At 42.2% G+C, this 13,284-nt stretch overlaps 1 protein-coding gene across 2 annotated transcripts in view; it reads left to right on the forward strand.

Moving 5' to 3' along the window:
• ATP6V1E1 (ATPase H+ transporting V1 subunit E1) overlaps window positions 1-13,284 on the forward strand; it is a 42,251-nt gene that overhangs the window by 21,872 nt on the left and 7,095 nt on the right. For both annotated transcript variants that reach the window (XM_028120994.2, XM_088025847.1), the window contains 4 exons: window positions 6,667-6,756; window positions 7,561-7,629; window positions 9,978-10,072; window positions 13,096-13,183. In XM_028120994.2, coding sequence (XP_027976795.1) covers window positions 6,667-6,756; window positions 7,561-7,629; window positions 9,978-10,072; window positions 13,096-13,183 — 342 coding nt within the window. The remainder of the gene's footprint in view (window positions 1-6,666; window positions 6,757-7,560; window positions 7,630-9,977; window positions 10,073-13,095; window positions 13,184-13,284) is intronic.

Genomic DNA, 13,284 nt, shown 5'->3' on the forward strand with positions numbered 1-13,284 from the left:
TAGCATGCAGCTTGAGTTCAGTGTACAGTTGAGCTTTTATTTTTTTAATTTATAATGAGAATTGTGTGAAAATAAACATTTGTGTAATTTCAGTTGTCCTAAAGGCGCTTATTTCCTTGGGCCTTTGCCAAGTCTAACTTCTTGCCATCAAGTTTTTTACGGTTGAGCAGACTCAGTAAGAGGTCTGGAGGAATGGGGAGCCAGACTCGGGACTGACAGAGCACAGAGGGTTACATATAAATCAGGGCATACATACGTGCTTTAAATGGGTTTTGGTATTTTAGAACATTTTATTTCTAGTTTTATCCATAGAGTAGGAAGTTAGGTAAGAAGGGGAAGTTGTCAAGCAGTTGGATAGAAAGTGATACTGACAAATGATAGAAGGAAGGGGAAAAATAGAAAACTAGGGTAAAAATGAAATCGGCAGGCTACTTTGCTATCAAAATTGGTCTTAGTTGCATAATCATTTAGTTACTTTTGTCTGCTATTTATCTTTTTTCCTTGTCTGCCCTGATGTTTTCTAGGTTTAAGAGCACAAGCTTTGGAATCCCTGTGAAATCTGAATTTCTATTTCCTGGTATCAGCTGTTTGGTGGGCAGATTTTTTAGCCCCTTCGAACCTTCTGTTCCCTATAAAACGGGAAAAAACATACACCTGAAGCTTATCTAGAATTAAATTAGATAATCTAGGTAAAGTGACTAGTATAATGCCTAACACAAAACACATCTTTATTAACACTTCCCTAAACTTCACAACTTACTTAAAAATTGCTAGAAGACATACACTAACATATAAATTCTGATTCATCGCTCCAGAAGTAGAGTTCTAGTTTTGTGGTTAAAGAGAGATGAAATAGAAATGTCTTCCAGGGAGGCCAGCTGACTCATCAAATTAGGCAGGGCCAGGGAGATAGGATTTTGATGTTAACATCATAATTGGGTTTTGGTTTGCTACTTTCCGGACCAGAATCCTAATATTTCCAGAATCCTTAGAGGCAGTTAGGTTGAAGTGGGCAGATAGGCCCTTCCAAAGCACTGATACTGATATGTGAGCTGACACGTGAACTGCAGTAATACACACATCTCTCCTTGGAAAAGCTGCGTGGGGAGCCAGATGATAATCAGAGAGTTTGAATTTAGAATCAAAGATATTAATCACTAAGATATTAGTGGTTTGTAAGATTGTTGATCATAATTTACTTTTTTTCACATGTGATGACCTGTCAAGTGGATGGGAGTACTTAAGACAGGGACAGTACAGTTTGTATAGGTTCGATTTCAGCCTTCTTGGCTGCAGTTTGGCTTATTTTGACTTCCCTACATCCTTGACTGGAGTTGTAGGTGGTATTAAAACTCCTCATTTTACCCATTTCCAGATTTTTATAGTGGGTTAGTTTTACAGATGGCTAGTATTGCTCTTTACAATTTGACCTTATTTAATTTTATTCTCTTAGAGCAAACCAACCCCCATATTCCACTCGTCTTTGCTTGACGGTTGTTGATCGGCCCACTCCAGCATGAAGAGAAAAATGCTGGAGGGCTTCCTTGGTGAGGAGGAGACATTTCAGCCAAATGTCTCATATACAGTATATGCTTTAAATCTTTGTGCCCATAAGCTTCCCAGATTGTAAAGGCTTAAACAACTTCTTACCCAGGCTGTTAGGATTTAATTAATAACACTTCTAGGGGTTAGGTTGTTCCTGATGGACACCTAAAATTAGAGGTTGATTTTTTGATCATCTCTCTCTTTTTTTTTTTTAGGATTTGTTTATTTATTTTTAGAGAGAGTGTGTGCAAGTGGGGGGAGTGGCAGAGGGAGAGAGAGAATTTGCAGACTTCCCACTGAGCGGGGAGCCCAAGGGCTCGATCCCACGACCCAGAGATCCCCACCCCAGCCAAAATCAAGAGTGGGGTGCTGAACCAACTGATCACCCAAGCAACCCTGATTGGCTCTTAATAATTGCACTGTGTTCATACAGAAATTTTATTTATTTATTTTTTTTAGATTTTATTTATTTGGGAGAGAGAGAAAGCATGAGTGAAGAGAGGGCCAGAGGGAGAAGCAGATTCCCTGCTGAGCAGGGAGTCAGATGTGGGTCTCGATCCCAGGACCCTGGGATCTTCACCTGAGCTGAAGGCAGGCTTAACTGAACCACCCAGGTGCCCCCAGAAATTTTATTTCTAAAAATGTTCTGTCCAGGGGCGCTTGGGTGGCTCAGTTGGTTAAGTGACTGCCTTAGGCTCAGGTCATGATCCTGGAGTCCCTGGATCGAGTCCCGCGTCGGGCTCCCTGCTTGGTGGGGAGTCTGCTTCTCCCTCTGACCCTCCCCCCACTCATGTGCTCTCTCTCTCATTCTCTCTCTCTCAAATAAATAAAATCTAAAAAAAAAAAAAAAAAATTCTGTCGGGGTGCCCAGGGTAGCTCAGTTCTTTAGGCGGCAGACTCTTGGTTTCAGCTCAGGCCATGATCTCACAGTTGTGAGATCTAGCCCTGCCTTGGGCTTCATGCTGAGCATGGAGCCTGTTTGAGATTCGTTTCTCCCTCTGCTCTCCCCACCCCCTTGCTCATGCGCATGTGGGCGCACTCTCTGTCTAAATAAATAAATAAATTCTCTCAGGGCATCATATTCTACCCAGTTTTTTTTAACCCCCCAAAATAAATTTTCCCACTTTTTTCTTTCTCCCTTTTTTAAGATTTTTTTTAAAAGTAATCTCTACCCCAGATGGGCTCAAATTCATAATCACAAAATCAAGAGTTGCATGCTCTACCAACTGAGCTAGCCACATGCCTCCCCCTGCCATTCTTTTTTCATATATACTCTTCCTGGGGTGCTTTGGTGGCTCACTCAGTTGGGCGCCCAACTCTTGGTTTCGGCTAGGGCCCTGATTGTCAGGGTCCTGAGATTGAGCCCCACATAGAGGCCCTCCCCCCCCCCCGAGTTGGGGTCCACACACAGCATGGAGTCTGGTTAAGACTCTCTCTCCCTCTGCCACTCCCCCCGCCCCATGCACAACTCTCTTCCTCTCTCCCAAATCTTAAAAATGTGTGTGTGTGTGTGTGTGTGTATGGTACACACCTTTGAATTTAAAGAATGGTTTTCACATTACTGTTGTCATCCTTTCTTTCAGTGTCTGGCTGGGCTAATTCAGAATTATAACCCTGTCTTCAGACTCTAGATCTTTGTGAGGAGATGAATTACTGTTTAAATATTTCTTGCTGTGGGACGCCTGGGTGGCTCAGTTGGTTAAGCGTCCACCTTCAGCTCAGGTCATGGTTCCAGGGTCCTGGGATTGAGCCCCGCATTGGGCTCCCTGCTCAGCAGGGAGCCTGCTTCTCCCTCTGCCTGCAGCTCCCCCTGCTTGTGCTCTCTTTCTCTCTGACAAATGAAATCTTTGAAAAAAAATGTTTCTTGCTCTGATGGTTTAGTCTGCTTTGTGCAGAATATATTTAACAATGACTGTTGCTGTGGGGGAGATTTTGAGGCTGTACTTTCTCTTGTGCCCTCAGGGACTTAGAAATATCTTAAAGCTAATCAAACTCAATTTATTGGAAATGGTAGTGGCCGTACAGTTTCTTTAGCAGATTCCTCTATTAGTGGTTACCATAGGCTCTGTCAGCTAGTCAGCTAAGTGCTTTAAAGCAAAAGCTGGCTGAGGATCAATAAATGGAAATAAAGCCAACCTGAGATGATCCCACCATGGGAAAAATGGGGGGAAAAAGTGACTATCATCTAATAATTACATATTTAGAAGAAGAAAAATGATTTCCTTTTGGACATTTGTTAACTTTTTTTTTTAAGATTTTATTTTTATGTAATCTCAACACCCAATGTGGGGCTTGAACTCACAGCCCCAAGATCAAAAGGTGAAAGCTCTGCCTACTGAGCCAGCAAGGCACCCCTGTTAACTTTATTTTTAAATTTTTTTTTAAGATTTTATTTCTTTGACAGAGAGATGGAGAGCACAAGTAGACAGAGTGGCAGTCAGAGGGAGAGGGAGAAGCAGGCTCCCCCCTGAGCAGGGAGCCCGATGTGGGGCTTGATCCCAGGACCCTGGGATCATGACCTAAGCCGAAGGCAGACACTTAACCGACTGAGCCACCCAGGCGCCCCCTCATTGTTAACTTTAAATGTATTTGGTTTTCATCATCAAAACAAAATGGGAACCTACTGAGTGCGGTGCCTGATGTGGGGCAGGGCTCCATCTCCTGACCTGAGCAGAAACCAAGAGTCCAGCACTGGGTGCTTAACTGACTGAGCTACCCAGGCACCCCATAAGGATTTTTTTTTTTTTTTGACAGGTGTTGAATTCAGTGAAGATAATCTTAAGGTATAGAACAATATGTGAAGTAGAAAGGTTTTTTTTAACCATCTTATTTACTTCTTTATTTATTTTAAAGATTTTTATTTATTTATTTATTAGAGAGAGAGAATGATAGAGGGCATGAGAGGGAGGAGGGTCAGAGGGAGAAGCAGACTCTCTGCTGAGCAGGGAGCTTCATGCGGGACCCGATCCCAGGACTCCAGGATCATGACCTGAGCTGAAGGCAGTCGCTTAACCAACTGAGCCACCCAGGCGCCCTTATTTGCTTTTTTAAAAACAGAAATTTTAACTAGTTGCATTATAGTCTCTAATGACATGGATTCTCAGAACACCTTCATGAAATTCTTGGGGGTGGCCAGCTACAGATTAGAAATCTTCTACAGTAGTGCATGCTCATTATTATTTAAAAATTTTCTTAGTTTATTTGTTAGTACGTTAGAACCAGTTATCATGTGAAAGTATGTGTGTGGACTTTTATTCGTTGTCTAATGTCAGAATCAACAGGAAGTAGTTGCCTTGCAAAGTGAGTCTGTAGAGGCAGAGGGCCACCAGGCTTCTATATCTGCTGTTGAAGGCTTGGAATCTATTTTACTTCTTATTAAAGGTTTTTTTTTTAAATTGGCCCTAAAGTGAGTACTTCTGATTTTTTTTTTTAAAGATTTTATTTATTTATTTGAGAGAGAGAGAATGAGAGGGGGGAGGGTCAGAGGGAGAAGCAGACTCCCTGCCAAGTAGGGCGTCCTGATGTGGGACTCGATCCTGGGACTCCAGGATCATGACCTGAGCCGAAGGCAGTCGATCAACCAACTGAGCCACCCAGGCGCCCTGATTTTTTTTTTTTTTTTTGAAGATTTTATGTATTTATTTGAGAGAGAGACAGTGAGAGAGGGAACACAAGCAGGGGGAGTGGGAGAGGGAGAAGCAGGCTTCCCGCTGAGCAGAGAGCCCGATGTGGGGCTCGATCCCAGTACCCTGGGATCATGACCTGAGCCAAAGGCAGACGCTTGACCAAATGAGCCACCCAGGTGCCCCAGTACTTCTGATTTTTTAAAAAAAATCTTGGTCTATTTGCACTTGGTAGATGTCAGATGAAATAAATGTTCGCTTGACGTTAGCTTCATGAGTGAGTGAGTGTCAGAGTGCCCTCGCCTCTGCACGATCTGTGGAGCGAGAGCTCGCTTCAGGCGTCTTGCACAGCAGTGGGTCTCAGAGGGGTGGGGATCAAGGGTGGCTCTCAGAACCAGATAAAGGGCTTTTCAGCATGGAGGGCTACTTCTTCCTCTCCACCCTCTCTGCCCAAACTCTGGCCTCTAGGTGAGCATGTGTCTCTCCTTCTTCCTTAAAGTACCAAGAAACGTAGCTTTCCAGAGATCATACTAAGCAGAATAGACTGTAGAACAATTTGATTCAGAGGCATTATCTCTGCCTTTTAAAAGACCTGACCGCTTTTCACCAGTAAGCCAATAAATGCTTATTACTTAATGAGTAATTTCCACTGTATTCTCTCAACCATAAGCAATTTGTTTCCTGATAATCCCTTTTAATTTTTATTTATAGAAGTCAATTTTTTAATTTGTCTATATTAAACATTGACTTCTTTAATAAAGCATAAAGAAAATTGAAATCGGGCACCTGGGTGGCTCAGTTAAGTGTCTGCCTTCGGCTCAGGTCATGATCCCAGGGTCCTGGGATTGAGTCCCGCATCGGGCTTCTTGCTCATTGGGAGCCTGCTTCACCCTCTCCCTCTCCTTCTACCTGCTGATCCCCTTGCTTGTGCTCACGCTCTCTCTCTCCCTCCCTCCATCTCTCATCTTGCACAAGTCTTTTTTTTTTTTTTTTTGAAGATACTTATTTGAGAGAGAGAGTAAGAGCACAAGCAGGGGAAGCAGCAGAGCGAGAGGGAGAAGCAGGCTCCCTGCTCCACAGGGAGGCTCCATTCCAGGACCCTGAGATCATGACCTGAGCTGAAGGCAGATGCTTAACCAGCTGAGCCACCCAGATGTCTCTGCACTACAGTCTTAATAGCTTGCTTTTTTAAATCTATGTCATGTAGCTCTTTCCATGTTAATTAGTTTTGTAGGTTTCTGAACTGATTGATAATCTGGGCTTTTCTGCTTGAGCGTGAACTCCCTGGGAGCTGTGATGTTGCTTCCTGTTTCCTTGTATCGATGTATAGTACTTAGTACAGCATCTGGTTTATCATATATCTTGGAATGTGTATTGAATGAAAACAGTAATATAATGTGAAGCGATTGGGCATGAGCCAGGGTCACCCTCACAGTGGGTTCTGAGCTGACTACCCTGACTACCTGTAGATAACTTTTTTCTTTTCTGCTCTTTGTAGGACCTACTAAATGAAGCAAAACAGAGACTCAGCAAAGTGGTAAAAGATACAACCAGGTACCAGGTGCTGCTGGATGGACTGGTCCTTCAGGTAATTTCTAGGTTAGACCTACCACTGATAGCCACAGTTCTTAAAAAATTGACAAGATGTGTTACAGACCAGCTCTGTTTTTTTTTTCCCCCTATTTTGTCATCTTAGCTTTCTTCCTTGCTCTTGTCCTTGTCATGTGTTGGGGGGACAGTAATATCTGATTGGATAAGACTTCCAGACTTCCTACCCTTTTATATATAGTCTTATTAGTCCTTTAGAACTCAGGGGTCAAATTTGCTTGCCATCTCCAGCTTTAAACTTCCCTAATTTGAAGGGCACCTGGGTGGCACAGTTGGTTAAGTGTCCGACTCTTGATTTTGGCTCAGGTCATGATCTCAGGGTTGTGAGATCGAGCCCCAAGCCAGGTTCTGCCCTGGGTGTGGAGTCTGCTTAAGATTCTCTCTCCCTCCCTTCTCTGTCTCACTCTCTCCTTCTCTTAAAACAAACAAAAACAAAAACAAAACTTCCGTAATTTGATTTTACTGCTAAAATATTTGCTTTAGATTTTGGGGTTCAGACCAAAGACAGTATACATTTTAAATGCTGCTCGCTTGTGAATTCTTATTTTACTTAGGTTAATTACAGTAACATTTGGCTTCCACTTGAAGATTCCCATATAAATTTTGTTTCTGCCACCAGAGTATATTTATCTTGTTTGTGAGATTAAAAGCTTCTTTCCATGTTATCATACTGTGTATTCTGTCTTTTTCCAAACTACGTGAAAGAATTATAAAAATATTTTATTTTGCTGTTGGATTTTATAAATTGCATTTCCTAATAATTGCATCTGATTATGTCTTACAGGGTTTGTACCAATTGTTAGAGCCTCGAATGATTGTTCGTTGCAGGAAGCAGGATTTCCCTCTGGTAAAGGTAAAGAGCTTAAAGAAGAAATCCATTTTCTTTTTTTAAATACATCACAATGTTAGAGATGAAATGCATGCTTTAATAGATGATAGCTCAACCATGGAAATTAGAGGTATCTTAACACATTACAGATAGTAACTTAAGTGTACCTAAGTCTCTAATTTCTTTTCATAAAGAGGTCAAGTTGCTCCTTCTGAGTTAGTACCCTCCTCCCTTTTTGGGAGCTCTGTAACGCCATAATCTTTTAGAAATTCAGCAATGAAAACAGCATGTACTGGATTGGAGCAAAGATAGGCCATGTCATCTAAAAGTGACAAACTACTCCCAGACTAGCAAGGCTTGGCTATAACCTAATGTATTCCTGTAGTGGGGAAAGAAAGTGGGTACAAAGAAAGTAAGCTGCAGTCCCAGAGGCAAATGCTGAGGTATTCCTCCGTGGCCTAAGGGAGAAGCTGCCTGGTCTGGGGGCGGCTGCTGGCGCCACAGGGAGTCCATATGGGCTATAGCATTAGACGGGTACCCTAGACTGAAGGACCCGTAAATCAGAATGAACTCACTGAGCTCCGACTCTGTCATCGAGTTGCTCTTCAGGTGAAAATTCTTCCCTGTGGGGCGCTTGGCTGGTTCAGTTAGGAGAGCATGAGACACTTGATCTCCGGGTTGTGAGTTTGAGCCCCGTGTTGGCTGTAGAGAGTACTTAAATAAACAAAACTTTTAAAAAATAATAATAAGGGGCGCCTGGGTGGCTCAGTCGTTAAGCATCTATCTTCGGCTCAGATCATGATCCCTGGACGTCGGGCTCCCTGCTCCATGGGAAGCCTGCTTCTCCCTCTCCCACTCCCCCTGCTTGTGGTTCCTGCTCTCGCTGTGTCTCTCTCTGTCAAATAAATAAAATCTTTAAAAAAAATTTTTTTTATTTTAAAATAAAATTCTTCCACGCAGCTTGCTTTCAGGCAAGGATTGAGTGCTTAGTCCCTTTGCAATTACATTTCTTACTATAAATTAATATACTTAGAATACATAATGTATTCACGCTCTTATTATCATTTGTCTCCCAAGTAACTTGTCTCCTAGGAAAGAAAACGTGCCAGCTGGAGAATACAGGTGCTCATTCCCCTCACTCTGCACTGGAAATTAATAAAGTGATTCTCGTTTATAAACTATGCCAGTAACCTGGATCCATGTGTGTGCTAACAGCCTCATTTATGAACCTATAAAACAGAGAGCTAGACATACTGGAGAGTTCCCCAAGGTGATAAGCATTCTTTGGAGGCACGTCTGAGTTGCCAACTAAAGTTCCTTTAAGAAAATGTTATTTAGGGTGCCTGGGTGGCTCAGTTGGTTAAGCAACTGCCTTTGGCTCAGGTCATGATCCTGGAGTCCCTGGATCGAGCCCCGCATCGGGCTCCCTGCTCGGCGAGGGGCCTGCCTCTCCCTCTAACCCTCCCTGCTCTCATGTACTCTCTCTCTCTCTCATTCTCACTCTCTCAAAATAAATAATAAATAAATCTTTTAAAAAAAAAATGTTATTTTTATGTCTACTTATGCACATTATTATTTAGATAGGACTTTCCACTAATTATGTTTTATCACACTAATTACAGTATAGCATTATTGTTTTTAAAATTGTAAGATGTACAGTCACAGTATAAACTTGACCATTTCAGGTGTGGAGTGGCACTAAGTACATGCACATTGTTGTGCAGTCGTCGTGGTCCCATCCCTCTCCAGAACACGTTCACTGTCCCGAACTGAAATTCTGTCCCCATTAAAGACTTAACTCCCTGTTCCCCCCGACCCCGGCACCCACCCCCCTACTTCCTATCTTGCTGAATTTGTCTACGCTAGGTACCTCATGCTAGTGGAATCATACAACATCTGTCCTTCTGTGACTAGCCTATTTCACCTTGCATGATGTCTTCAAGGTTCCTCATGTGAGCCTGGTCAGAATTTCCTTTCTAAGGCTGAATTATATGTATCTGAATTGTGTGCACATTTTGTTTATCTGTTAGACACTTGGGTTGTTTCTACCTACCTTTTGGCTGTTGTGAATGAAGCTGCTGTGAACATGGTTGTACTATTAGCCATTCAAATCTCTGCTTTCACTTTTGGATATATACCCAGAGGTAGAATTGCTAAATCATATGGTAATTCAGTGTTTAATTTTTTTGAAGAACTGCCATACCATTTTCCACAACAGCTGTACCATTTTACATTTCCATCAGCAACGCATCTATTCTTTTACTTGATAAATAAATAGGAATATGCCTTGCTTGTATAGTTCGCTGTTTTGTTTTTTGGATACTTGCTCTGTAGTTTCTGCTAAAACCTTCCATCATTTTCTCTTTTTCCAGGCTGCAGTGCAAAAAGCGATTCCTATGTACAAAATTGCCACCAAAAAAGATGTTGATGTCCAAATTGATCAGGAGGCCTACCTGCCTGAGGAAATGTAAGGAGTATTCCTCCTCTTAACACCTAAGCTTCTTTTCACTACGAGAATGGCCTTCATGCTGGGTCTGGTTGAAAGTTTTCTCTGAAGCACTCTTCCCCAAAAGAACAGTGGTACGGCTCTGTGCCGCTTGTGCCTCTTGCTGTGTTTTCTTTCAGGACTGTGGTCTCTCCTGTTAACCAACTGGACATGCTCTAAAAGGAGCTAGCTTCCTGTGGCCGCTTAGTTTATTCTGCAGAGAGGCAGCACTAATTCTTTAGCCAGAACTCAAAGCTGGGTCGATGCTGAGGAAGATAATTGCTACCTCTAAGTTTCTATGAAATAAGACAAGTCATCATGTATGATAGGAACTACTGTATAGACAAATAGAACCTAATAGGTTCCTTAGATACAGAATTGCAAATACCAGTGGTACTTGTGCTGTGAGGAAATGACAGGCCATTTCTTCAGCATTCCTGATAAGCTTGGTGCTGCCGGGCTAGGCAATAGGAACTCCTAATGAGGTCAGAGCCACGGTCATTTTCTCGATTGTGCTTGTGTTTGATGCCACGTAGGCACACGTTAACTAACATTGCAGAAAGTCCTTGGGACGCGTGAATGTAGTTGAAAGAGCACCAGACCTGGGTTTGAGTCCTGAGTTGGCCTTTTGTGAGCTATGGGACCTGGAGACTGAATTCCATCATTTGTAAAATGGAATCGATGCTTTTTGCTTTTTTGTTTCATGAAGTGAGGAAAAGAGAGGAGATCGTACATGTGAAAATGCTTTATAAACTCAGAAGGTGTATAAGCTAGTGCAAAAAGCTTCAGTATTATCATCAGATTCAGGTTTGATTCTCCACTCTGCCACATACTCACTGGGTAGTCTTGGACCATTTATTTAATTTCATGGAGCCTGGATTTCCTCATCTCTAAATTGGGATAATAGCACCTACCTCACAGAATTCTTGGAAGCTTAAATGAGATAATGTTTATACAGCACTTAACACAGTGCCTGGTACCCATAGTATACGTAAATATTGAGTGGTCAGATACTCATTGTAGTAGAGATTGAGCAGGCAGGACAGAAAACACTTAGTTCAGGGTCTTTCTGGTAAAGAGTGGGTTTCAGGCCTGAAACCTTTGGGGCCAGATGTTTTGAATACCAGTGTTGAGAAAAGCAAGCAAGAACATATACCACTTGTGACATAATACCCCAGCAGGGTCTTGAGGCGTCACCCCCCCCCCGGGGTGATCAAAAATACTAATATTTCTGAATGGGCACACTGACATTGCAAGGGATAAATACATAAAGATTCGCTAGTCATTTGCTGCCAGATGACTAGAGGTCAGTTTAGCTTTTGGAGACACACAAATTAGACTTTTGTTCTGATAGCGTATTGAATTTCAAAATTGTAGATAAGGAACGGTGGACTGATTCCAGTGCTAATTTAAAGTAGAATTTTAAATATTGTTTTATTCAATCAGGTCATTTTATTCAATCTTTTTAAACCTTTTTTCTTGTTTGTAAAGTGGCAAGGATACCAACTGAGACTCATAGGTTACTGGGAAGATAGAAGTCATGGGTAGCCCTGGGCTTTACACTCAGTGAGTGCCTGGCCCTCAGTCGACATTCTCACACAGTGGTGGTCTTCCTGCCCTTACTCCCTCCATGAGAAGAAAGAACTGTGTCACAGACGGTGGGGTCAGGATTTCAGCAGAGCCAACCACGTCCTTATGAAGGATATAGTCTGTTTAGAGAAACCAAAGAAATGCCAGAGGGAGGGAGGATAGAGTAAGAAAATTATATTAACGTCATCGTCCATTAAAGTTTCCCGAAGACAATTTGCGAAACCTTTTCCCAGCCTTTGTCACATAGCCTGGTTATTTCAAGAAATATTTGGGGACGCCTGGGTGGCTCAGTCACTTGAGCATCTGCCTTCCGCTCAGGTCATGATCCCAGGGTCCTGGGATCGAGTCACACATCAGGCTCCTTGCTCAGCAGGGAACCTGCTTCTCCCTTTGCCTGCAGCTCCCTCTGCTCGTGCTTGCGCGCGCTCTCTCTCTCTCTGGCAAATAAGTAAATCTTTATTAAAAAAAGAACAAAGAAAACCACCAATGCCTTTCTAAAAAAAAGAAAAAAAAGAAGAAAAATATTTGATGAAATTCTAATGTACAAAAGAATTTCAGGGGCGCCTGGGTGGCTCAGTTGGTTAAGCGACTGCCTTCGGCTCAGGTCATGATCCTGGAGTCCCTGGATCGAGTCCCGCGTTGGGCTCCCTGCTCAGCAGGGAGTCTGCTTCTCCCTCTGACCCTCTTACCTCTCGTGCTCTCTGTCTCTCATTCTCTCTCTCTCAAATAAATAAATAAAATCTTTAAAAAAAAAACTTATTTGTAATTTAACAGTTCATCAGATTTCTTCAAGTAATAAATGCTTAATACGTTTCAGAATTAAAAAAAAAAAAAAAAATTTCATTCCCGGAGGCTCCTTGTAGTAGAATTTGACTTATCTGCCTTAAGCCTCTAAGTGCTAGAAACTTTGGGGAAAGGAACAACAGAAGTGAGGTGTGGCTAGAGGCAGGAATTTCTAAGGGCCAGTCTGGCACAAGATTACAGTGGTACCTTTAATCTGATGCACAATACAGTTATGCATATGGCCTTATCAGTACCCCCTGGTTATTTGCAGGATTGGGCCTTTAAGAAATATTCAGATGAGGACTTGATTGATTGACAACCGGGGACTAAATCCTCCCCCTTTTCATTTTGTTGGGGAGGGCTGATTAGAATTAAATTAGGTGCTGTAATATAAAACCAGATTGGCAGGTAGCAGTCACTTGGTAAATGACAGTTACTATCAACAACCATAGCTTAAGTCCTCAGAAGCTTTCTGAATTAATTTTAAGTTCTTTGCATGTGTTTATTAGCCCCTTACAGTATATAGACACTCCACACACCAAAACAGCTTTCTTCTCGGAAAGAAAGTAAATGTACCATGGGTCTATCTTCCTCAAATCTATAAAAATTGTTATTTCCTGTGTTCTTTGTAGAGCTGGTGGAGTTGAGATCTATAATGGGGATCGTAAAATAAAAGTTTCCAATACCCTAGAAAGCCGGCTGGATCTCATAGCCCAGCAGGTGAGTGTGGGAATATGTTTTATTAGTTGGTCTGTTGTTACTTTGAAGTGGTGCAGAGAACATATGTCCATTCATTGGTATTTGGGGTTTGTCACTCTTCC

The sequence above is a fragment of the Eumetopias jubatus genome, unplaced genomic scaffold (genome assembly GCF_037043125.1).
Source record: "Eumetopias jubatus isolate StellerSeaLion01/CBP00866 unplaced genomic scaffold, mEumJub1_p1.0 scaffold_8, whole genome shotgun sequence".
NCBI lineage: Eukaryota > Metazoa > Chordata > Mammalia > Carnivora > Otariidae > Eumetopias > Eumetopias jubatus.